At 28.6% G+C, this 25,751-nt stretch overlaps 2 protein-coding genes across 9 annotated transcripts; one reads left to right on the plus strand and one right to left on the minus strand.

Moving 5' to 3' along the window:
* The first annotated feature begins 14,489 nt into the window (after window positions 1-14,489).
* LOC108480654 (vesicle-fusing ATPase-like) lies at window positions 14,490-18,576 on the plus strand. Of its 8 annotated transcripts, none has more exons than XM_017783709.2 (9): window positions 14,721-14,859; window positions 14,977-15,041; window positions 15,206-15,364; window positions 15,584-15,668; window positions 15,753-15,783; window positions 16,162-16,217; window positions 16,628-16,693; window positions 16,831-16,913; window positions 17,298-17,665. In XM_017783709.2, exons 4-9 carry the CDS (start codon window positions 15,603-15,605, stop codon window positions 17,524-17,526), a joined length of 531 nt encoding a protein of 176 aa, XP_017639198.1. In that variant the 5' UTR covers window positions 14,721-14,859; window positions 14,977-15,041; window positions 15,206-15,364; window positions 15,584-15,602; the 3' UTR covers window positions 17,527-17,665. The 8 variants fall into 8 exon arrangements, with proteins under 8 accessions (XP_052884996.1, XP_052884995.1, XP_052884997.1 ...); XM_017783710.2 differs by having other exon boundaries at window positions 14,723-14,859; window positions 15,007-15,041; XM_053029036.1 differs by lacking the exons at window positions 14,977-15,041; window positions 15,206-15,364 and adding an exon at window positions 18,153-18,576 and having other exon boundaries at window positions 14,490-14,859; window positions 17,298-17,431.
* A 3,431-nt stretch (window positions 18,577-22,007) lies between these two features.
* Window positions 22,008-24,677, minus strand: LOC108481534 (ervatamin-B-like). Its single transcript, XM_017784653.2, has 2 exons — window positions 24,201-24,677; window positions 22,008-22,845 (listed from the first exon to the last, which is right to left on the minus strand). The coding sequence occupies exons 1-2, from the start codon at window positions 24,622-24,624 to the stop codon at window positions 22,256-22,258; spliced, it is 1,014 nt and encodes a 337-aa protein (XP_017640142.2). The 5' UTR covers window positions 24,625-24,677; the 3' UTR covers window positions 22,008-22,255.
* Between the last annotated feature and the right edge of the window lie 1,074 nt (window positions 24,678-25,751).

Below are 25,751 nucleotides of genomic sequence, written 5' to 3' on the forward strand. Positions count from 1 at the left end.
GTTCGAGACATGACAAAAGATAATGTAAACGTCCAAAAATTTAAAAACAAAACGCCATGGATTAAACTCATCATCGTTTTGCAGTATATGCAGAGGCACAGCACTAATTTAAGGTTTTTATTTTTCTTTGCTAATTGCTAAACTTTGAAGAATTAGCACATGCTTGTGTGCATATATATGAAATATCTACATAAAATGCTAATGAAGTCAAATTTTTAAATAAAATTTGAAACTTTTCTATAAGAAAAAGAGTCAGTTTTTTAAAGAAAATTTTACTTATATGTTAGCAAAATCCAAAATTGACATTTTTCAAAATCACATGCTGAGAAAGAAATAAAAATCAAAATAATGTAATTTGAATCTCTTAATTATTTTAGTAAGTTTAATTCATTCAATCTTAATTGAAGCAATATGCTAATTACTGCTACAGATTTCCATTTTTAAAATTTTAATCAGTATGATATTATTAAAATAGTAGCATTTAAATTTGAATTTTTTAAAATACATATTCATATTAAATGTCGAAACAATGGAAATTCACAAAATAATTAAAAGAAATAAATTATTATATTTAAACTCTAAGGTCTTTAGTGCAAGTTTCTTTGACACTCACAATACTTGATTGGTGGCACCGATTGAGCAAAATCATTAATAGTAGTAATTAATCCTTTTATTATAAGTGTTCGACCTGAAGGTAAATTATTGGTTATGAAGGGATAGTTTGGCAATGCTTTTGAGAAGTACTTTTGAAAAGTGTTGTGGAAAAATGTTTTTAGAAGTACTTTTAAAATGTTTGGTTTAAAATTTGAGTGTTTAACATTCTTGTCAAAAAGTACTTTTGAGAAATAAAATGTCCATTTTAGACATGTTATTATTAAGTAACAAATATGCATTTAAATAAAATTTAAATTAGTTAATATTATTATATTTTAGTAAGAATATAAAAAAATATTATAACTTGTTAAAATTTTAATATATAAAATATAAATTTTAAATATTTTAAGTAATAAATATTAATTATTTATAAAATATAATTAGAATATATAAACTACATTTTAAATATTTAAATATAACCATTAAATATTTGTAATTAGTATTTTTAAAAATATTTTTTTATTTTTAATTAATGATTTTAATACATTTGTAATTAAACACGAAGAAAAAAAAGGGAAAGTACTATATTATTGGAGGGGTGAAAAAGTAATTAAGCACTAAAAGTGTTTTTGGGAGAGGAAAAGCTAAAATTTTAACTTCTCCTTTTCAGAAGTGCTTTTCAAAAACACTTCTGAAAAACCAAAAATTCCAGCTAAAGGTAGCTTGTTCTGCACAACTTTTCTTCTAAAAGTACTTTTAAAGCCAGAAGTGCTTTTTTTAAGCACAGAGAAACAAGCCCGAAATATACTCAATTTTATAATTAAAAATTGAATCCTAATCGCATAAAAAAAAGATGACGTAAACAATCATCATACCATGTCTTTTGATTTTTCATGTGATTTATTTATTTTTGAAGGATCCATTAAAATTAGATTTGGTAACTTATCATACAAGGCATGATTATTTTTTCATAATAAAATCTTTTGATTGAGGGAAAATATTGATTAATTAATATTGTTATCTATAATATAATAATTTTTTAATAAATTTAGTGTCACAAATTAACTTGATACTAATTGAATTACAACTAATTTATCTAGAGAAATTATTTAATAAAATATTTTAATAAAATAATAAATATTATTATAACGGTGTCTTTCTCTTTTATTATTTTTGAGTTATTAGTTAGTACATTATTAATGGAAATTTTCAATTTTATAAGTAGGATTCAAATACCGCTACGTGTTCAATTTTTTTTAAAATAACTTTTATATTTTAAACCCTAAAATAAACATGTGTCATCCTTTAAAACCTACTTATAGAATTAAAAAATACCTATAATGTGTGAAATATTATTTTAATATTTTAAAATAAAACAATTAAAAACCCCAACTTAAAAAGAAAACCCTCAAATGTCAAAGGGTTGAACTTAGAATTAAGGTTTGTCTGATAAACAATATCAAGTATACTTAGAACCAAGTTGACGAAAATTCTAACCCACACGATACTCTATGACTTAATTGGCGCAGCAAATAGTGACAAAGCTGGATTTGCGCTCATTTTTTCCTTTACTTATTTGGCGCAGCAAATAGTAGACTAATGCTAGTCATGGGGAAATTATATTCTTGGAACTTTCTTCGTCACATCATTTATAGTTTTTCAAGCCATATGTAAACTTCAACTAATTTTCGAATCATTACTATCTAGCTGGTCATTCAATTTTTAGAGTATTTTTATTTTGGTTACTCAAAAATAAAATTATTGCAATTTTATCACTCAATTTTTAAGGTACTTTTATTTTAGTCATCCACCCATTAAATTTCTAACTATAGTTAACTTGTACAAGTCATATCATGTTCACATTTTTATTTTGATCACCCAAAAATTGTTGGACAAACACGTTAGCGAACAAATATAAATATAAATAATTATATTAAATAAAAGATCTGAACAAGTAATATAAATAGATGTTTATATTTATGTAAAAATCAAAATTATATAAAATAAATTGAATAAATATTTATATTTAAAATATCGATACTAAAAGCCAATTAGTAAACAAGATTATGAAAACTAGAAATCGAATAAGAGAATCAAGTTTTACTAGATGTTGAGGCCTATAATTACAATTTCTTTAAGACAGATTCGGTCGCTCCTATGGTACTTGGAGAAATGTTAGTTGACTATCTCACAGGATACAACAACAAGATGATTGAAGCAGCAACACCTCTGCAGTGATCAACGAACAAACCTTGCCTTCCTCTATCACGAAATCGTATGAAAGTATGGAGAGAAAAGAGAAGAATTTTCGAGAGCAAAATAATTTTTTTTGTGTGTGCGTAAAAATTCTTCAGCTTTTATAGGTATTCAATATAGAAGAATTTTGGAAATTTCCATAAATAAAGATACAAATCTTAATTAAAGGAGCCTTTAAATCAATTCGAATAAAATCAAGTCAAATTGATTGGAATCATATCAAATCAAGATATATGTCTTTCTAAAATAGGTTCTCTATAATATATGTTGAAAAAAAAAATCGTTTTGGGCTGTAAAATATTCGCAAGCCTTATCGTTCCGAACATTCCACGTCGCCCATGTTGTGTGGGTGTGTCCAAACTCCAATGGGTTTGGATCTACACCCCCTGTAAAAGAAGGAAAAATTTCAAGCTTAGTCATTCAATAATTTTTCAAGTGTATTCTCATATATATACATATCTCACACTTGGTATTTAACCAATGTGGGAACTAAGCTTTTCTTTTATTAGCAAATATTCACAAGTAGCTTACTTTATGTATCAATTTCTCATTCATCACTTAATTATTTTGAGCATATGATAGATATACTATTGCAAATGCCTCATGGAGTAAAATATAAAATCATAATTTTATGATTCAACTCTCCACTTTTGGCAATCGAGAATATACCTTAAAGTTTCCAAAAAAAATTACATTTTTCCAAAAAATATTTTTTTTAAAAAATTGATCGGGGTAAAAAAATTAAGGATTAAAGTGAAAAGGCGATAGAAAATAAAATAATGTTTTAAAACTGTCAAATTATACTTGTTTACCACATTGTTGAAAGTTCTAATTTTTTTCAATATTGAAAGTTTAAATTTCAAAACATAAAAATCAATTAAATAAGTTATCGAAAACTTTTTATCCCTTGATAATGTCAACCGATTTATTACTATAACATTGAATTAATTAATTTAGTCTCATTTTAAATATTATATTTTATTTTATGTTTTCAAATTAAAATCAACTTAGATAAATTATTTTAATAATTGTAAATGAAACATAATTTTTTATTATATGATCTCGAATCTTTCCTACTAAGCTAAAAACAAATAAAAATATTTACAATTAATTAATTTTATATTTCATACTAAACAAAATCCAAAATTTTTCATCACTTCTTTACCCAAACAAAGAACAAGTAATTAATTTAATTAACCGCAATGAATTTTCTTTGTTTTAGCTTAGTATAGAATATTCGAGATCATATAATAAAAAATTTTAAGCTTCACAGACAATTATTAAAAATGAGTTAACGAGTTGATTTCACTATGAATAATATGGAAACATAAAATAAAATTTTAAAATTTAGAAAGATATTACTTAATTAATTTTAATATTACAATAACAAATCAATTAATATTATAAAGGGATAAATTTTTAATAATTTTTAATTGATTTTTATATTATAAAATTTAAAATTTCAATATTGAAAAAATTATAAAATTTTCAGTAATGTGATAAACAAATACAATTTGTCAATTTTAATGCATTATTTTAGTTTCTACCCTTTTTTCACTTTAATCCTTAAATTTTTTTTACCCCAATCAATACTTTAAAATAAGTTTTTTAGGTGGCCAAAATGAAAGCAACCTAGAAGTTGAGTGACCAAAATGAAAGTGTGAACAAGATGTGCTGTGTGCAATTAACCGCCATTAAAGATTTAATAGTTGGGTGACTAAAATAAAAATGCCCTAAAAGTTGAGTGATGAAATTGCAAGGATTCCATTTTGAGTGAACAAAATGAAAATGCCCTAAAAATTGGGTGATCAATTAAATAATTTACCCAATTTATAAAAGAAAATGTTTTCAGTGTGTTTTGAGGGCTGAGGAATTTGTGAATATGCTTTCTCCCTCTACAATGAGAGATAGTGCAAACAACAAAGTAAATGCTGACAAGAATTAGACGATAAAACAATACAAAAACGCTCCCTCAAATCATGCGAATAAGTTGCATGTTTATATGCAAAATATGACAACTTTCTCAGGTAACTTTGTGAAGATAGAATTATCATTTTAGTTGTATGATTATCCTCGATAAAAACCTCTAATATTTATCTAAAAATAAAGTTTCTAAGCCAAGTTAAATTAGCAGTTTATTTAATGACAAGTAGTATCGCTTATTTGTAATTGTTGACACAGTCTAAGAAAAGGATGTAATGTGGCTCTTTTCGCAAGGACAATAATGATCTTTTTACTTTCGATTGTCTGTGGCCTAATCTCTTTATCAATTATTATGTTATGTGATCAGTGACACTATAAACATCAATTCTCCAAAATTAATTTTTTAATAAGTAAAAGAATTACTTGAAATTAAATTTATTAAAACATATAAATGTTTAAGGAAATATTTGGCAACATATTTAATTTTACATCTTGTGCCAATTGTAATAAACAATAGTACCAGCTAAGGATTGAGGAGCAAGAGTAAGAAATGACATAAAAGTTATAATTAATTTGATTTTATTTTATGTCATTGCATGCCTTTGGTGAAAATGGTGTTTTGTCACGTTCTATTCATCAAGATGCATATCATTATATACTATCATACTATTGACAGTTTTTTTCTCAATCGAGGTAAAATAATGCAAACCGATAAAGACGTTGGATCCACCAAGCTCTTACAAGTATAACAAGATTACAACAAAGGAAAAATCCTCCACTCAAACGGGATTATAAGATATTAAACAAAATTCACCTGGACTTAAAAACTAAAGGTCTCTATATACTTGCTTTCTCGTAAAGGCAAAAATCCTCCACTCAAGCAAGTCTCGATATATCATTTATAATTATTGTAATAGGCTAATTCTGGTCTGGGCCTCGGAAAAAATAAAACCAAATAATTAAAACAGTTCAAAATTACAGTCTAAGTTCTCAATAGTCCAATATGACCCAATAATACAAAAATTGTACAAGTTCGATAGCCCAAAATGTTTATGCATTCTCAGCAAAATAGAAACCCTAGGTGCGCCGCACCCTCTTTGCCTCCACCTCCACGTCAGCCTTCGTACCTCCAGCTGGCCTCCGTACCTGCAAGCAAGGCAACACAATGGCAAAGAGACAACAACAGTAGAAAACAAAAAAGGAAAAGCAAACAATTGTAAACGAATCGACTATAAAGCCAACAAAAACGATTATACAAGGCAGAGATTTTTGAATACAAAAAGGAGGAGATTGATTCAAGGTTATCATATTTTTTTTTCCTTTATTTTTCTTCTTCGAAACTACATATACATATACCCTTTTTTTTTTTCCTTTTTTTTAAAACTGTTATATATATATATATATCAGTAGCATAAAGAAAAAGAGGTAAAAAGAAACTCACCTTTGAAATCGCCCTAAAAAAAATGGGTTTTCAACTCTCCGGCATTGCACAGCAGTCTTTGCGCCAAGAACCGGCAATGATTCACGGGCCCTTAGCCGGCCTAGGGGCTGAGAGAGAGTGGGTTGAGAGAGTTTTCTGAAATTTTTTTTTTGAGGGGAGGAAGTGATTTTTTTTTGAAGGATTTTTGACTTATATAGGGTATCAAAACGGCGTTGTTTTGGAGGGGTTCAGAAAGCCCTAAAAGGACGTCGTTTTGGGGCGACTCGACCCGCAAGGCTAGGATCTACGTGTTTTCTAATGCATTGGTTATTTGCGCATTTAGTCCTTCCGCTTTTTTATCATTTTGCAATCAAGTCTTTTTTAATCTTTAATTTTTACTCGCGATTTATTTCAATTGCATTTTGGTCCTCCTTGAAGCTGCGCGTTTTGGAGGGCGGGGATCATTTCCCTTTTAGTCCCTCTTTGTTATTCGCGCATGTGATTTAGTCCTTTTCTCTCTTATTTATTTTTTATTTGCCCTGAATTGCGGCTTCAAGTTTCAATTTAGTCATTTTTTCGTTATTTTTGTTATTTTATTTTCAAATCAATTAGTTTAATATTAGTATTACTATTATTATTATTACTATTATCTTTTATTACTATTCCTATTATTATTAACATATCATTATTCTTATTATTATTATCATTATTAGCGTATTATTATTATTATTATTATTATTATTATTATTATTATTATTATTATTATTATTATTATTATTATTAATTTTAAATTGTTTTATTTTAATACTCCTTTAACTATTTGTTGTTGGTTTAATCTAAATCGGTTGTTTATTTATTTATTCGTTTTCCTTTTAATTATTTAAATATCAATGTTACGCACACTTGTTTTATTTATTCGTTTATTAATTTATTATTCTTTCACTTTTTGAATGTTTAAAATTAATATTATCTACTTGGTTTATCTATTTTCTTATTTATTTATTTAAATTTAATGTTATTTGTTGTGTCTATTCATTTATTATTATTTCACTTCCTAAATATTTAATTTGATATTAGTCATATTTCCCTTTCAGTTTTGATCCTAAATTATTTTTTATTTTTAATATTATAGAATAATATTTTATTCGCATACTATTTTTAAATATTATATCAATTTCACCTATATTCATCAAAATGATTCTTTAATAAAGGCAATATTCCGTGTTTGAAAATTCAAGAGATCGTGCCCTAACGTACTGGGTTTCGATTTTTTCTCGTTTGACCCAAATGACCGAATATCCTTTTAAAATTAAAATGCATGAGTTTTGAAAATCAAAAGACAAGCTTATTCTTGAGGATTTAAAATGTCGCGTACTAACGTACTGGATGTGACATTTTATTACTTTGGGACAAGAAGGTCTTTAGCATCCGCTTCGATTTATCCAGACATTTTTTGTAAAATTAACATTAATAAAAAAGGAGGATCGTATTTTTAAATTCTTTTCGAGTTTTCAACTTTCGACATTAAAACATTAATGAATCAATTAGGTACCAATTTTGGGCGTTAAGAGGGTGCTAATCCTTCCTCGTACGTAACCGACTCCCGAACCCCTTTTTTTGAATTTCGTAGACCAAAATCGCTATTTTAGTAAAAACAAAACATTTTATTAAAACAATCAAATTATGAGGTGATCCGATCACACCTAAACAAAAAAGATTAGTGGCGATTCCCATTTTTCATTTTCTTAAAAAGTCGACCACCCCGTTTTTCAAAAAAAAAAGTTTCAACAGTTACTTAATTGCAGTTGGTATCTTTGGGCATTTGTAGTCATTTTCTTCTTGCTGAATTTTGTTGGTAAGATACTGAATTCATTTGTATTTTCGCCACACGTCTTGAGTTCTGAATATTGACATAAAATCGAACTTCGGTTCTGTTTTCGCAGGTTGGCATACGTATTTTTGGATAGCATTCATTCCCTTCATTGTAAGTAGAAGTACTTGCATGTTGAATAAGCTAAGCAGGCATGTTAGCATATATTTGACAAGGGTTCTTTTTTTAAACTTTGGCAGCTTTTACTTGCTGTTGGAACCAAGTTGGAACATATAATCACACAATTAGCTCAAGAGGTAGCTGAGAGACACATGGTAGTGACAGGTGAATTGGTGGTTCGACCTTCAGATAACCATTTCTGGTTCAACAGGCTGCGCCTCGTCCTCCGCCTCATTCACATCATCCTCTTCCAAAATTCATTCGGAATAGCCTTCTTCGCCTTGATATGGGTAAAACACAATTAGCTCAAAATTCCTGGCATTGATTGATATGGGTAGCTTTCTTCGGTGGTTATTCCTTGACTTTAGCTAATGTATTCGAAAGCATCCGTCATCCATCCTCCTTTACAAGCTCCGTATCCTTCATTTGTGCTCCAATCCAACAGTTGTTTCTCAGATAATGAGATTAATTTACCAGTTTTATTTGAATTATCCCTTCAATGGCTGCCACTGCTGAAAATGCCCAACAACATGCTACAATAGTAAACCAACAATAACCCTTTGTTAAGTAAGTATATATACTAACATTAGTTCTTTTTTCTATCAATCGACCACCACATCATTTCAACAGAGAAATTAGATTTTAAAATATATATATATATATATATATATTGAAAGGTTTAAAGTTTTATATTGCACAGAGTTTAACATTTTAATATACTCAAAATTTGAAGCACAGAATTTGAAATACGATAATCTATTTAAGCAAATATAATAAATATTTTGCAAGTGTGCAAATATAATAAATATTACTATATTAGATATTAAGTTCGAGATTCCATTTAGGGTATTAATAATGTGTAAACTATAAAAATAGTCACTTTTATTTATCTCATATTATATTTTAGTCATTTTCGTTATTATTTTAAAGTGTTAAATTTTACAAGTATGATTAGTAAAATTAAAAGAAAGATATATATATTTTATATTCTAAATTATTTTATATAGCTTTAAGTGTTTAAGTAGAATTAAAACATTGATACACATCTTATATTTTTAAAGAAAATATTTATATAATTTTAAAAAATTATCTTGATTGAATATAGAGTTATAATTTAAAAACATTATCATGATTGAATATAGAGTTATGGTTGTTTAGATTCAGTCTGAATTTGAAATTCTAGACTTAAACATTTAAATGATTTTTAATAATTTTTTGAACTTTTTAAACTTTATTTAATATTTTATAAGTTTATCATTTTTAAAAATAAGTTTTTATAATTTAACAAAAGTAAGTCTAGAATGAACCTTGACACATGGTTGTCTAAGTCCATTTCAAACATCAAAATTTTATATATTTTTATTTGTTTTCTTGACATGGTTTAATAGAGTACATTTTTCATTGAGGGCTTAATTGATTTTTTCGAAAGTTCAAGGCTTATATTTTTATAATTTTTAATAACTTTTTGGTTCAACCGAAGTTGACTAGGCTCATCATCACTCAATGGTGGACACATGACATATTATGATTGATTGACTTTTTTAACATCGTTAACTTTTAGGTACCAAAATGGGTTTAAAAAAAAAGGAGAAACGAATATAATTTAGAAGTCGAATCATAAATAAAACCTATTTTTATCAGTGAATGTGGAAGATTGAAGGCAACATAAATTTATTTAAACCTTTTTTTTTTTAATCTTAGAATTTCTAAATCATCATCGTTCTATATTTTTTACTCTAAATTTTTCATCTAATTAAAATGTTAGGGTTTGATTTTTACATTCAGATTGTTTTTTCAAACAAATATGAATCCACTGGGGATGGTAGTCAAGCCCTCTCTTGACAATGACGACTATGCATTCAATTAGAAAGCACTCACCCGTCAGGAATTTCGAAATTTTTAGGGTTTATATTTTCAATTTTTAGTATCCCTTTTCATTTCATTTGTTCAATATCATATAGCATAGTTTGGTTAGAAGAATGGAGTTTTGTTGCGGTTTGCTATTATTGGATGTTATATTTTTTATCGTGCTAATTCCATATAAGTTTTTTCTTTCTTTCTTCTTTCAATTTAACAAACATGTGTCTCTATGGAAAGTTCAAGTAAGTTGTTACTTTTAATAATTATTACTCATAATAAAATTTTCGTTGCTTTCTCTAGTGGACCTTCCTCCAAGGTAGTTTTACACTTTGTACATGAGATGCAATATAATGAGCTAAATAATTATTATGCTAGTAAAGATAAATCGTTGTTGATGTTGGAGTCGCATTTATTGATCACATTTCCACTCATTTCATTTACTTTTCAATAAATTGAGAAGAGTTGATTGTGTTGAATTTAGTCACACATTTGAAAGAGTATGACTACTATGTTTTAGTGTCACAGGTCACAAATCAAATGTAATGAGGAATGCACATGAAATGTCCTATGAAAGTCAATTGATTAAGGCTCATTTAATCTATTTGAACTAGTTCAATTTGTGGAACATATTGAGAAATCCATCTACTTAAAATCTTATTGGCCTAGTGAAATACTCCAGTAAAATTAGAGTTACCAGAACAATTATTGTAAATCCTAAGGGATAAAGATGGATGGAGTTCAAATCCCTTATTACTCTCATATTGTAGATAGACACTAATCTCAACTGTTGATGTAATTCGATCTGTACTGTTGGATCTGGAGGAGTTCAACTATAAATAGATGTCTTCTCCCTCATTTGTAATTAATTAGTTGTAAACCTTCAAAGTAATAAAATACTTTTGGTTTAGGAAAAGAGTTTTCATAAGCTCGTATTAGACCAAAAAATGATTATGTATCATATTATGATCATGTAATATATTTATTTTCGTGTTTAAATGATTATATGTATTTTGTCGAAACCTTTTTTTTGAAAGATCGAATTTTTATTTTAAAATGAAAATGGGAGTCGCCACCAATCACTTTTAAAAGGTGTGATCGGTTCATCTTGTAATTTGATCATTTTAATAAGAGATTTGATTTATTAAAACAATATTTTTCGGTCTACAAAAATCCAGAAAATGTGTTCGGGAGTCGGTTATACACGAGGAACGATTAGCACCCTCGTTATGCCCAAAATTGGTACCTAATTGATTACTTGATGTCTTTATTGTCGAAAAATAAAAATTTGAAGATTCAAATGTGATCCCTCTTTGCATGATGTTATTCTTAATTAAAATCACTTGAATAAATCAAAACATGTGTAAAAAGCCCTCTTATCTCGAAGTAACAAAAAAGTCTTATCCCATAAGTTAGGACACGACATCTCAAATCCTCGAAAATAAACTTGCTCTTTATTTAATTACTATTGAAATCTCATGTGTTTTAATTTTAAAAGGGATGTCCGGTTATTAGATTCAAGGAGAAAGTCGAACATCGTAAGTTAGGGTACGACTTCTCCAATCTCCAAATACGGGACATTATCTTAATTTTAAAATTTCCGTAATAACAAATGTAACATTTAAAACAATGTGTATTTATCTTATTTGGAGTATAGTATATAAAAAAGACAAATTATATTTAAACATAATGTCGATGTAGTGATGATGAGATATATAAAATAGCTATATGGGTAGAATATTAGAATGATATATAATAAATAAATAAGGAATACTATAACAATACTAATGTAATAACAATAATAATAATAATAATAATAATAATAATAATAATAATAATAATAATAATAATAATAAATAAATAAGGTAATTTAAAACAAGTAAAAAATAAAAATGAAAGATGCTTAATAATGAATGTGAATATAAATAATACGTATATATGTAAAAAATATAAATAAATAACGAGCGAAAAATGTACAAATATAAATAACTAGCGAAAAAATACAAATATGAACAACATAAATTTTAAAATAAAAAGTAAGACAATAATATAATAGTAAAATAAAAAATGCATGAAAGGCTGAAATTGCAATAATAAATAAATAAGTAAATAATAATAAAAATTTCATGAAAGGCTAAGATTAAATAAATAAGGGACTAAATTGAAATATAAATAAAATTGTGAGTATAAATCATAATAAAATAAATAAATTAAATAGTAAAACAAGATAAAGGACCAAAGTGAAATGCGTGAAAAGGAGGAGGGACTAACTAGAAAATTATCCCCTTACCCTCTAAACGCACAATTCTAGTTCTAGGGGACTAAAAAAAAATTAAGAGGATAAATTTAAAAGAGAAAAAAAAAGTTGAAAATAGGACTAAATTGAAGGGTATTTAAAAAGCGGAAGGATTAAAACTGAAAATATCCCTTCTTAAGAAAAAACACGCGGATCCCAGAGGTAGATCAGGTCGGGCCACGGGTTGCATTAAAACGAATTCGTTTCGACGTCTGAAAATCAGCCCAAAACGGTGCCGTTTAGACCGCCTATTTAAACAAAAAATTCAAAAAAAATCATTCCTTCAATTAAAAAAAAAAAAAACTAAAAGCCCCCTTCTTTTCTCTCAAAGCCTCATTTGGCCGGCCTTGGGGTGCCACTGTGCTCCGTCGTGACGGCCACTGGTCGCCGGCGATGATCTCGCTGTCCACGGCAACCAGAAAACTTAAAAGTTTCCCCTTTTCTTAACCTTTCGGCTCCCCAAACTTAGATTTTTTTTTTAAATCAAAATCACAAGAAAAAAGAACCCTTCGGTTTAGGGTTTTTTAAGGGGTCACCTTTCATCGGAGGTGACGACCTCGGCCACCCATGGCGACGGAACGCGAACTGATAGGTACGTTTTTCAAACCTTTTTCTTTTTCTTTTATATTTCTTATATAAAAAAACAGTTTTAAAAAAAAAGAAAGTGAGGGTCACCTTTTGAAATTTTGTATTGTCTATTTTTTGATTGCTTTTCTTCATCCCCCCAAGAATACATTTTAATTCGACCTTTATAGTCGATTTTTACATATTATTTTTGTCTATTTCTCTGCTGTTTGTTGCTGCGTGTTTGTTCTTATTTGTAGGTGACACTACATGAAAATAGGGCTTTAGCGGCATTTTTAGCGGCGTTTTATCAAAAAACGCAACAAAAATTGTAAAACACAGAGCAACAGCGGCGTTTTAGTAAAAAACGCCGCTAAAAATAGAGCATTAGCGGCGTTTTTGGTAAAACGCCGTTAAAGACCCGAGCATTAGCGACGCTTTTGGTAAAACGCCGCTAAAGACCAGAGCATTAGTGGCGCTTTTGGTAAAACGCCGCTAAAAGTCATATAACCCCTAAACCCCAAAAAAATCATAAACATTAATGTATAACCCCTAAAAAAATATTTATTAAAATTTATGGTTATACAATATATTAAAAATTTTCTTATATAATCGTAAAAGAGATAGTATTGAATTTAAAATATTAAATTAATTATCATTATAGTTTAAGGTTTATGGTTTAAGATATATGGGTTTAAGGTTTATGAGTTAACTATGGTTTAGGGTTTAAGGTTTATGAGTTAACTATGGTTTAGGGTTTAAGGTTTAAGAGTTAACTAGTATTTGAAGGTTTATGATGAATTATGGGTTTAAGGATTATGATTTAAGGTTTAAGGGTTAGGGTTGGAGTTTAAGGTGTAAGGGTTTAAGGTTTAAGGGTTTAGTGTTTATGGGATACGGGTTAAGAGGTTTAGGGTTTAGATTAATTAGTATTTTTAATTTATATATTAAACGATTTCTTATATAATTGTAAAAGAGATAATATTAATTTGAATATATTAAATTTATGATTATAGTTTAAATTATTTAAGAGATAATAGTAGGGGTTTAGGGGTTGGGGTTTAGGGATAAATATAGTGAACTACTTAACTTGTGTATCTTGGATTTTTTATAATATAAATCTAAATAAGATAAATATAAATTATTATTTTAAAATATATATATCAAAATGGGTTAAATCCCAAAAGCATAAATTATGAACACAATTATTGATATAACATCATTTTATATTTATATATTGCATACATAAATATTTATATTTATTCAATATAAAAATATATTGATGTATTTATTTTTAAAACGTGTATGATTAAATCAAAATTAAAGTTTCAACTATACATTTAAACCACAATTAGAATTTCACGTCTACAATTACACATTAAATTGAAATTCATATATAATTATGAGATGTATCTCTATCAAAATTTAGGTGTATACATATAATTAAATATAATTTAAATTATTTAAGAGATAATGATAAAGTTTATATATATTAAAACAAAATAAAAAATTTTTAATAGAGCAAAAAGGTGGGAAAATGGCTTTTTGTGGCGTTTTTATTAAAAATGCCACAAAAAATAAGCAACAGTGTCATTTTTTATAAAAAATGCCGCAAAATTTTTTACAAGAAACGGTATCTGTTACCCCAAAATGCATTAGACTTTTTTGTTCCCCCTTCCCCAAAATCCCAAAATTTGACAAGAAATCTTTCTTTTTTCCCTCCTTTCTTTTCCCAAAATCGGTTCCCTCCCCCTCCCAAAGAAATCCTAAAATTTCACTTGAAATTTCTTCTCTTTTTTTCCCCATTTTATTTTTCCCAAACCATTTCTCCCCTACCCCGATTCCCTTTATTTTTTCCCCCAATTTCCCCAAATCGGCAGGCCTCTGCATCTCCGTCGGTAGTCCGCTGCTGTATCTCTGTCGACATCTGCTGTCAAGTATATTGAAAGAGGACCTAAGGTATGTACTAGGATTTTCTTTTCTTTTCTTTTTGCTTTCATTTCATATTTACAGTTCTGATTTCTTCGGTTAATGTTCTTGATATTGTATCTGTTTGCATTTTCTTTTTATTCATAGGCTAAATTGGGCTCCTTTTTTCTTGTTTAGACTCAATGGATTGATTTCAAGGGTTTCTTTAACTAGTAAACTCCCCTCTCTCTCTTTGTTTACTATCACTGTTTTTACTTGTAATTTTCGTATTAATAACTATCTCTTCAAATGGGTTTTCTTTTCAATTTATATGCCGTCGGGGATAGACCTCTTTAGTCTTCGAAAACACTTTCCCTGATCTTTAATTTTACTGTAGTTGCCCAATACCTTGATATCCATGGCGAGAAAGGCATCTTCTTTTAAAAAGAAAAAGAAAAATAGCTTAATTTCTTCTATAAAAGGGTCATAGGTTACTACTAAAAGGGGAAGAGGGCTAAACAAGGGTGCAAGAAGGAAAAGTTTTTTCTCTGAAAAGGTACTCTTGTTCTCTTTGCTTAAATGGAAAAGAACTGAGGAGGATATTCTTCTTCTTTGAAATTTAACTTTAAATTTATTAGGATTTATGTAGTTTGTTGCAGATCTGCTATAGTTTCAAATTGAACATCTGGTTTCTAATTTAGATCTTATTATCTTTTTTATGTTTAGTTTTTTTTCTCTAATTTATCATTTATCATTTTTTCTCTTAAATTCTCAGAGTATACCGTCTGCAAAACATGGAGGGTAATGGCAATGAACAACCAAAATGTCAAAGAAGTTTTGATCATCGTGGGAGGAAGAATGTAATTTGTTTTTGAAAAAGTTTCCTCTTATTCTCATAATTGACTACTGAACACTTTACCTTTTTTTTTGTCCTCCATATGCAGAATTGCTGGGAGTTTGTTATCCAGATTTTATGTATGATACTGGATGATAACACTATTCTGAATATAGTAACGTTTTCTCTCCGCTTTATAGTTTTTCTTTTAAATTCTTTATTATTATAATTCGTTTTCAATAAAATTTCAAGTAAATATTGCCTTCTAAATTTATTATGCAGCAGTTTTGGGACAAAAAAAAAAGAAGAGAAATTAGAAGAGGCCTTGACGCAGCTAGAATATATTATGATGAAAAATGACTTGCTAGAGGTTGAATCATTTCTAAAACTGTAAAAAAATTCAACTCAGAACGAAGAGTACTTAGTTCTTTATTTATTTGGGTTTGGGATATGAATTGTGAGTTTTTGGTTTGTTCTTCACAAGGATCTATTTTAAGCTTTTGGGTTTTGTTTTTGAGTGTTTAGAGAAAGAGAAATGGTTGGAAGTAATGAAATCAACCTCAACGAGTGCAAGGTACAATATTTTCTCCTTTTTTTTTTCCATTTACTCATTGTTTATATTCTTTCTAGAATTGGGTTGTCAAAGTTGAGTTCTATAATGAATTCTTCATATATTTGCTGTCCTCTCTTTTGCTTTTTGATCTAACAATAATTAATGCAGTCATCTGTTTTGACAATTTATTATGTTCTTCATCATATATATGTTGTTGTGTTTAAGATGCTAATAAAATCAGGGGAAATTTCACAAAGGAGTTATTTAAGTTAGATGCAAGCTTATTTCTTGATATGTGAAGGAATATATTATGTGGCCTAGTTATGTATAAAGATTCAACTATAAAGAGTATTTAGACAATTTATTTGAATCTGTCTACTTGTATTATTGAACTGTCTTAGTGAATTATGTGGTTTACTTGGTCTTTGTAGTCAAGAGGCTTAACTAGAGATGGTACCGGAGTTCATGACAGCATTGTAAACCAGCTGCTTACCAAGGTCAGTAACTAGACCCAGGGACAGCTTCTTAGTCTTAAAAATCATTACTCTTTGTCTTGTGTCATTTTCTTGGTTCTTGTGGTAACCATGTCTTATTAATATGACACTTTTAACTAAAGGAATAATTTGCTTTTCAGATAGATGGAGTGGAGTCTCTAAATAATGTTTTGCTTAGTGGAATGACCAACAGAAATGATCTGCTTGATGAAGCCCTTTTGAGGTTACTCCCTCCGTCCTCCATCCCTCCTTTCTCTCTCCCCCCTCACACACATGCAAAAAGCAAGCTATCTGTCTAGCTCTTTGTCACATTGGATCTTCCTCTATATAAGAAGCTTGATTAACAACCAAAGACTAGAAACAAAATATTGATGCATTTTATAGTTACAACAAACTGTTAGTTATTATGGAGAATTTGATGGCCTATGAATAAGGTTTATACTTATGATCTGGAGTAAGCATGCTGCATTGTAAGCTAAGTAATTTTTTATGTGCATAATTTTGTGTGCTTTGCGAACTTTTTGGTTTGTGATGGTTGATGCAGTTACATTATGAACTGTCTTGTCTCTTGATCTCAGCTAAATCTTTGAATACTTTTCTTCTGTAGGCCAGGTCGTTTGGAGGTTCAAGTTGAGATAAGTCTTCCTGACGAAAATGGTCATTTGCAGATTCTTCAGATTCATACAAACAAGATGAAAGAGAATTCTTTTCTTGCTCCTGATGTTAACCTTCAAGAGCTTGGTATGTTTGTTAGTAATTTATGGTTGTGGGATTTACATTCTTTTCTTATATGGGAGAATCAACTGTTAGAATGTCAAAAGTGGGTTCATTTTTAGATAGTTTTGATTCTTTGGCATTTTCTTCCATTTTTGTTACTTTGAATTTGGTATGAGCTTTTTGTTTTTCTTTCTTTTCATAAATGTAAATGTGCTTAAAATTTATCTAAAAATTCTCATCGACAGAAATTTTCATAAATTGTATTATCTGTTCTTTGTAGATTGCCCATTTATTTAAACATAATATTTAAATTCTAAATTTAAATTCATCAATTTTATATTTAGTTTTAAAGTTAAAATTTTAATAGAAAATTTAATTTAATTAATATTTTTATTTATTTTAAGAGTATATAGTTTAAAGTTTCAAAATAAAATATAATATAGAAAATAAATATTATTTAATAAAATATATATTTTAAAGCTATATTCTTTAGCGGCGTTTGTGAGAAAAGCGCCGTTAAAGGTTTGTTTCGTAGCGGCGTTTGTAAAAAAGCGCCGCTAAAGGTCATGGTCTTTAGCGGCGTTTGTGAAAAAAGTGCCGCTAAAGGTCATGGTCTTTAGTGGCGTTTTTTTAAATAAACGCCGCAAAATTTTGCGGCGCCGTCTATAGCGGCCTTTTTTGCGGCGCTTGTGAAAACGCCGCTAAAAGCAAAAAAAAATGCCGCTAAAAGTCTGTTTTCCTGTAGTGTGACTGTGGCAGAGAGCAAAGTCAACAGTGGTGGTGGCAGAAGGGGATTAGACGGCACACCTGTCTACGTGGAGAAGCGGCGCAAGGGAGGCTAGGGTTTCTTTTGTTTTACTAAAAATATTTAGGCTTTTGGGCCACTTGGGCCATTAGGGTTCTAAATTTTTTTGGGCTTTGTAATTTAGGCAATAGGTTTTGTTTGTTTTTATTTTCGTCTGTTTTTTGTTTAGGCTGGCTGGCTTGGTTTATTTAGGTTGATTGGTTTGGTTTATTTAGGTCCAGGCTAAATTGACTTGTTACATATTTGATTGATTATAATTGCTCTGACAACGAATGTGACATCTTGTAACTCGAATCTAGCGACTGAGTCACGTATAGGGTGTTTCAAATACCAAATATCACAAGAAATTTAACTTTTTCAAAAACGACTTTATTTGAAATTTTTAATAAACATCAGAGTAAATAATATTCTCAATGACGTTTTCTAAAAATGATAAAGGTAAAGGTCACAAAAAAAATGCACTCTTTGTGACATTTTTTTATAGTAGTCAGCTTTGTGACGCTTTTGAAGATATTTTGCGGCATTATAAAACTTTTTTGTGATATTTTCAAAGCTTTTCAGATACTTAAAAACTTCATAATTGCTTTTCTGAAGCTTTTTGTGCACACTTTTCGTGACGTTTCGCAAGTTTTTGTGATGTGTTGGAAAACCTCACAAAAATTTGTTTATTTAAATCAATATTAAATTATTATTTTCCTACTTATTTTTTAAATATATAATAAATGTTTAAAATTATGAACCCATGAAATTATAAATCTCATATTGGTATCCTAAACTCTACCCTAAACAATCTCAAGTCCTAAATTATGAACCTTATATAATAAACGCTTAAAATTATACTATGGTTTATATTTTATATGGTATGAAATTAAATGTATATATATATATTTGGTGAATTATAATAACTAGATAAAACTCGAACAACAAATGTGACTAGCGCAACTCAAACTTAAACTACAATTGGGGCAATTTAGACTTCAACATAATTTTGGATAAAAAAAATCAGCCCTAATTCTTTGTTCCAGCAACTTTTTGGGAAGTTGTGTTTTACTCTAATTTGATATACTATGAGATAAACAATACGTAAGAAAATATAATACTGTATGTTGTATTAATATGTCAGTAACAATAATAATGCAATACAATGCAGTACTAGTAACACAATAAAATATCTGTAATTGGACAGAGTTGAAAATTAGAAGAAGAATTTTGTTAAGGCTCGTATGAACAGTTTCCTTAAAACAAATTCGACCTCTTCTCGGTGCTTTGAGTAACGCTGGACGTTTGTCTCCTAGGATATAACAACAAACGATCACAGTAGTAGCACAACAACAGTGATCAATCGAACACAATCTCGTCCTTCTCTATCACCAGGAGGAATGAATTTAGAAGGAATTTTTTATATTGCTGGTTTTTGATGATGTGTTTGGGGAGTCTCCTAATTAGCTTTATATAAAGTAGAGGAAATGAATGAAGAGATTTAGATCGATTCATGAAGAGTTTTGTTGAAAAGTTAATAGGTATAATTGAACAGACACAATGGATGAAAAGATGCAATATTAAACCAAAACCAATGAATCTGTTCACCAAGAGATATAATTATTCAAAAGATACAACTGTCCATCAAGAGATAGAACTATTGTTTAATTTGAGTATCAATTTATCATTCATCACTCAACAATTTTAAACATATTATATAGAATATAAATCTATAATTTATTATTCAAACCTTCCATTTTATCAATAAAATAATATGCCTCAAAGTTCCAAAATATCAATTATTTTTCAACACAATCTTATCGTTTGGGTTTTTATAAATTATACTTCAGTTCTTTCAAAAATTTAAAATTTATGATTCATCTCTTACTCTCTTAAAACTATTTTTTGATAGGAAAATAAGAGAGCTAACTTTTTAATAAATTTATACTCCACCCTCTTAAATTAATAATGGTGATCACCTACATGTTATGAGCACACTGTTAGCCCAAAACATGTCGATGTTGGGGTATCTATTTAGTTAATTTAGTTTAATGAGCTTTCTAATCGCTTTTGGATTTTCCGTCTTTTGACTTTGGAAGATTCATGTTCATGCAACTAAGGAATTCCTCAAGTCTGTTGAGAAGAATGTGACTTGTCACCGGCTTGTTTAGCAAGTTGACTCATCCTAGGTTGATGTAAATCGTGATTCTGTGCTAACTTTATCGGATCATTCGATCTTTCCCGATGGTAAACTTAGCTTGCTGATCTCATGTTGTACTTATCAATGTGAAGGGATGACTCCTATAGACTAAGGAAGGCATGACTATGTAATCCTATTCAACTGAGCTTAATTGAATAGTTTTATAGCTTCCTTCCATCTTATCATTGTGAGAACAAAGTACTACTTGAGGACTTTTACTAGAATGCAGATGACAATATATTCTCCTACTACAGGTTTGGAAGTAAGGAAAGGATTAGGGAGTGGCTCTCAATGTGTAATGATCTGTTTGGAAATTAGTATATCTTATATTACTTTGTGTAGGCTAGAAGTAGATAAAGGACTAAGAAGTAGCTCTCATTGATATATTGATGTGGGAAATATTCAACAGTTTGGAAAGACTTAAAGACATGCTTGCAGTTTTCATCATTTTTGTTTTCCTAGAATTTACTTAGCTGAGTATTAGTTTAACCTACATTAACGTTAGTTTAAATATAGCAAAGGTTCCATTAGTTTTTTACATGGTTGTACTTTTTTTTTCAGTTCTTAATGGTGAACCATGTATAATTGTTGAGATAAAGGTAGATTTCTTTGTATGTCCCCAAATTTTTTTATTAGATACGTGGTAGACAACCATGAAATTGATAAAGAATTTATTATGGAAATAAAGTTAAGTAAAACGTGGAAAAAGATTAAATTATAAGTTTTGAAAAATTTAGGGATTAAAATGAAAATATGACCAAAATGAAAAAAGTAAGTTATTGGTGATGAATTGACATATATAATAATAGGTGGGGATATGTATTTGGTAAGATGGAAATTTTTTTTAAGACTAAATTGAAAAGATGGGAAAATATAAAGACTAAGTTATAAATTTTCAATTTTATTTAAAAAAGGGGAAATATGTAATTTTGTGTTGGTGTGTGTTTTGTAGGTGATTGTATTGTTGCTACCTTTAGGAGGGATGTTCAAACGATTAACCGAACCGAACTAGTATTAATTTAATTAATCAAATTTTTTTATCTTTAACTGTTACCTGAACCAAAATTTTTTAAAAAATATTAATCGAGCCGGAATTTATATGTTTATTTTTTTTGTTAAAACAAGTATAAAAAGTATAAATAAATAAATAAATTGATAATGTTCATTGACCGAATTAACCGAATCAAAATTACATATAATTTGTATTATTAATTATTAATTCGGTTAATTACTTGATTTCGAACTGAATTAATCAATAACCGAACTTCTAAAAAATCACTAACCAACCTCCGACCGAATTAACTCGATTAATCAACCGATTAATCAAATTAGATCGAACCGATAGATTAACTCGATTTTAACTGAATTTTGAATACCCTAATATTTAGGCATGATGTATTGTTTTTTTATGTCTAACTTGATTTGTCATCCTTTATGAGATTCAATAAAACCTATATATTAGCTGAGGAAAAATATATATTAATCTTTGTAGACTTCGTCCTTCCGAAGTAATGAAATGGCATTTTAGTAATAATAATAAAAAAGCCAAGTAGTTATTACTATACATTACTATCAAACTTTTGCTACATTGCCACTTTAATTTGTTTTTGGAAGAGTTATTTTTTTAATCATCATTTATTCATTATAATGGCTAGAAGAACAGCAAGAGTACAAGAGTGATCGTTCCAAACAGACCACAGACATCAACACCAAACGAAAGGGAAAAAGAACAAATACAACACATATCTCAGACCATTTAACACTGCTAATTAATTATCGTAACTTGCCTATCAATTTGCTCGAAAATTAGTCAAGCACTAAAACCATATATATATATAGGTAGAGAAATGTCCATTACATGAACTTACATAACAGGATACGAAGCTTTCATGGCGATACCACATAAGCCACCTGGTGTATTCGCGTCCCTTTGAATCCTAATATATCCTTTTTCACCCCAAGTTTCTCCCCATGAATTCTTAACCAGCCAGTAGTTTAAACCTTCTTCACTTGTCCCGTATCCGACAACGGTGACTGCATGGGAGAGAGCATTGCCACAATCTCCGGTAAACACTCCCCCACTGTAAAACCTAAAGTCTTGTCCATGGCCTTCGATTGCAACTGAGACAGGTTGACTTGCGACGACCTTAAGCAACGCTTCTTCGTCGTTTTCAGGCACCATTTGATATTCATTGATGGTGGCGACTTTGTTGATCTGTTTCTCGGTGTCGCAAGTTTCTTGCGTTTCTTGATATGGGTAACTTTCTTCAGTAGTTATCCCTTGGTTTCGGATAATGTATTCGAAAGCATTTACCATTAGTCCACCATCGCAACCTCTGTTTCCATCTATGCTGCAATCCAACAATTGTTGTTCAGATAATGAGATTAAACTACCTGTTTTGATTTGGACTATCCCTTCAATGGCTGCCACTGCTGAAAATGCCCAACAACATCCTGCAAAGTAAACCAACAATAACCCGTTGTTAAGTATAAAACAATAATTACTGTAAAAAATAAATGAATGCTTCTTAGCTGAGCAATATTTATAAAATATTTTATAGGAGTTCGGTTAGCATACTAGCATATTTTACGAAATAACTAAATAGTAACATGATTGTTAAAAAGTAAATAAATCTTATTAAGTAAAATTAATTTTATATATTAAATCAAAAAGTAAATAAGTCATTTTGTTAAAAATTAATTCATTTGTATTATTAAAACTAACGTAATCGATGAATAACCAAATAATTACACATGGCTTACCATATATGTTGATATATAATGACCAATTTTTCATAATAAAATGAATGAAATTTTAAGAGAATGACGATTTTGCTATTTGATTTACATGCAAGGATTTATTTGCCCATATTTTGAGTAGAGAGGACAAAATATAATTCGACTCTTAATATATAATTCGACTCTTAATATAAGAGCATCTATAAACTTTTACCTCTTTTATTTAAAAATAAATTTTTAAATATTATAATTATAAATTTATTGAATTTTTAATTTATTCATCATTATGCATACATCAATGTTAAAGTAAGTTTGTATTTTCTTACCACTTTATATGATATATATTTTAATTTAGAATCGATCCAATATTTCTATCATATCATTTAAAAATAATTTTTTCAAAAATATATAGAAGGATGGAAAGATTTGTATATATTTAGTAATTTGACATTTTAATTTACTTAAACCTTGACTAATATTATTTATGTTAATACAACATCACATATGATGGTTGAATTAAGTAAATATATTGTAGATAATTATTTCTTTTCTACGACGATGTAAAATTAACTTAGGGTGAGTTTGCATAGACGATTGACTGCGGTGTGTTTATCTTACCTTTTATCTCATGTTACAGTATTGCTACAGTATTTAATCTCACCGCCACCGCTGATTTTACAGTAACCGCAAATAAACGTATCACCCATCCAAACCCACCATTAGTTTTATAGTAGTATAAGTGAATTCCCTACATATATATATACATTAGATTATGAGATATCTATGATGTCGATGAATAATATTTATGTACAAAAATATATTAATTAAAATTTTATATAATGTTAAATAAAATTTTGATTGAAATGATAAAATTGAAGGTTTAAAACTAATATCTTAAACTTAAATCCCATCATGTGTGATTTTAATGATTTTATATATAAAAAAACTCGCATAATTATACAATTTAGATTGTAAAAAGAATGACTTTTTAATTAGTTTCCAGTTACATTTGTGTTCGATTTATTTGTAATACTAACTTAATCAATAGTTGTATGTAAATTGATACTTACCACATTGACCTTGAAACTTAACCGGAGTGACAGCACCTTGGGCCCTCCAATCCAAGTTTGTTGGAGCATCTGAGACGTTTTCATACATAAAAGATGTTGATTCGGACATTGTGGGATTGGCTTGCATCCTGTATCCAGTATGGGCTGCAATGAATTCATCTTGATTCATGTCTGCAAATTCATTGAGACTTAACTTAAAACTCCTATTTCCGCCATTGTTGAAGTTCTCAATATATTCCAAGTTTTCCTTGAATGTATTAAGACGCTTCTCCTTCTCTAATTTGCTCTCATATTTTCGATTATAATCAACCATCCATTGCTCATGTTTGTCAACAACGAAGGTTTCATGGATTGTTCGGGACATGGCAAGAGATGCCAATGTCCCAAAAATTAAAAACAAAAAGACATGGATTAAACTCATCATTGTTTGGCAGAGATACTACACTAATTGAAAGGTTTTTTCTCTTTGCTAATTGCTAAGTTGTGAATATCTAGCACTCAATGAATCTATATATACTACAAAATTTGATTAAAATGAATATTTTTAATTAAGTCATCTTATGAAAAATCCAAATAAAAGGCCAATAAAATATTTTATTTAAATAAATATTTTTAATTGATTAACCCTACTACAAGTTTGTTTGTCTTTGTTTTTTTTTTTCTTCCTTGAGTTGAAAATTAGTGTAGTGGAACACAATTTTAGGAAAACACTCAGATGTACTATTATGTTAAGGGTCATTTACACTAATAGTCACTCAATTGTTAATAAATTTCTTTTTTAGTTACTCAACTATGAAAATTTATAAAATGGTCACTCAACTATTCAATTTTGATTTTTTTTCCTATCACCAGCTGGCTAATTGGCATAATAACAATTTTAACCGTTAACATTTAAAAATTATTATTAGACCAATAAAAAAGTCCACATTTAACTTTCATTACTGAGTTAACGACAACTAATAAAGGAGTAACTAAAATATTTAATTTAAAAAAGTTAAGTGATTAAATAAAAAAAATAATAGTTGGGTGACTAAAATAGAACCAAGTGCATAGTTGAATGACTATACTTTTACTTTACCCATTGTCCATAGTTACTAACTTTCAAAATTGACATGGATTAAATTGCTTAATTTTTTAGAGGGACCAACTTGCTCAATTTCTTCTAAACAAATGTAATTTTTATTATTTTTTTAAAAATCTCAAAAATAAATTTAAAATGATTTTTTTTTAAATAAAACCAATTTGATTAAAGTGTTGCAATTGATAAGGGGAAATCTCATTACCTTCGCCTACAATTATTTTAAACATAGGTTAACACGTAATTTGAGGAGGAACTGGGAGAAAAACTTATTAAACCAGAGTTAAATATTCATCCCTTTGTCGAAACCATTTTTTATTTGAAAAACGGGAGTCGACTTAAAAACAAAAATGGAGTCGCCACCGATCTTTTTTCGAGGTGTGATCGGATCACCTTGAGATTGATCATTTTAATAAAATATTTTGATTTATTAAAACAAAGATTTTGGGTCTATGAAATTCGAGAAAAAGGGT

This window comes from Gossypium arboreum, chromosome 5 (assembly GCF_025698485.1).
Source record: "Gossypium arboreum isolate Shixiya-1 chromosome 5, ASM2569848v2, whole genome shotgun sequence".
Taxonomy (NCBI): domain Eukaryota; kingdom Viridiplantae; phylum Streptophyta; class Magnoliopsida; order Malvales; family Malvaceae; genus Gossypium; species Gossypium arboreum.

Coding starts and splice junctions, on each gene's coding strand:
- LOC108480654 (XM_053029035.1), top strand. CDS start 14,507: ATGCCGCAAAATTTTTTACAAGAAACGGTATCTGTTACCCCAAAATGC. Junction 16,218..16,627: donor TCAACCTCAACGAGTGCAAG/GTACAATATTTT, acceptor TGGTCTTTGTAG/TCAAGAGGCTTAACTAGAGA. Junction 16,694..16,830: donor TAAACCAGCTGCTTACCAAG/GTCAGTAACTAG, acceptor TTTGCTTTTCAG/ATAGATGGAGTGGAGTCTCT.
- LOC108481534 (XM_017784653.2), bottom strand. CDS start 24,624: ATGATGAGTTTAATCCATGTCTTTTTGTTTTTAATTTTTGGGACATTG. Junction 22,846..24,200: donor TAAGTTTCAAGGTCAATGTG/GTAAGTATCAAT, acceptor TTTACTTTGCAG/GATGTTGTTGGGCATTTTCA.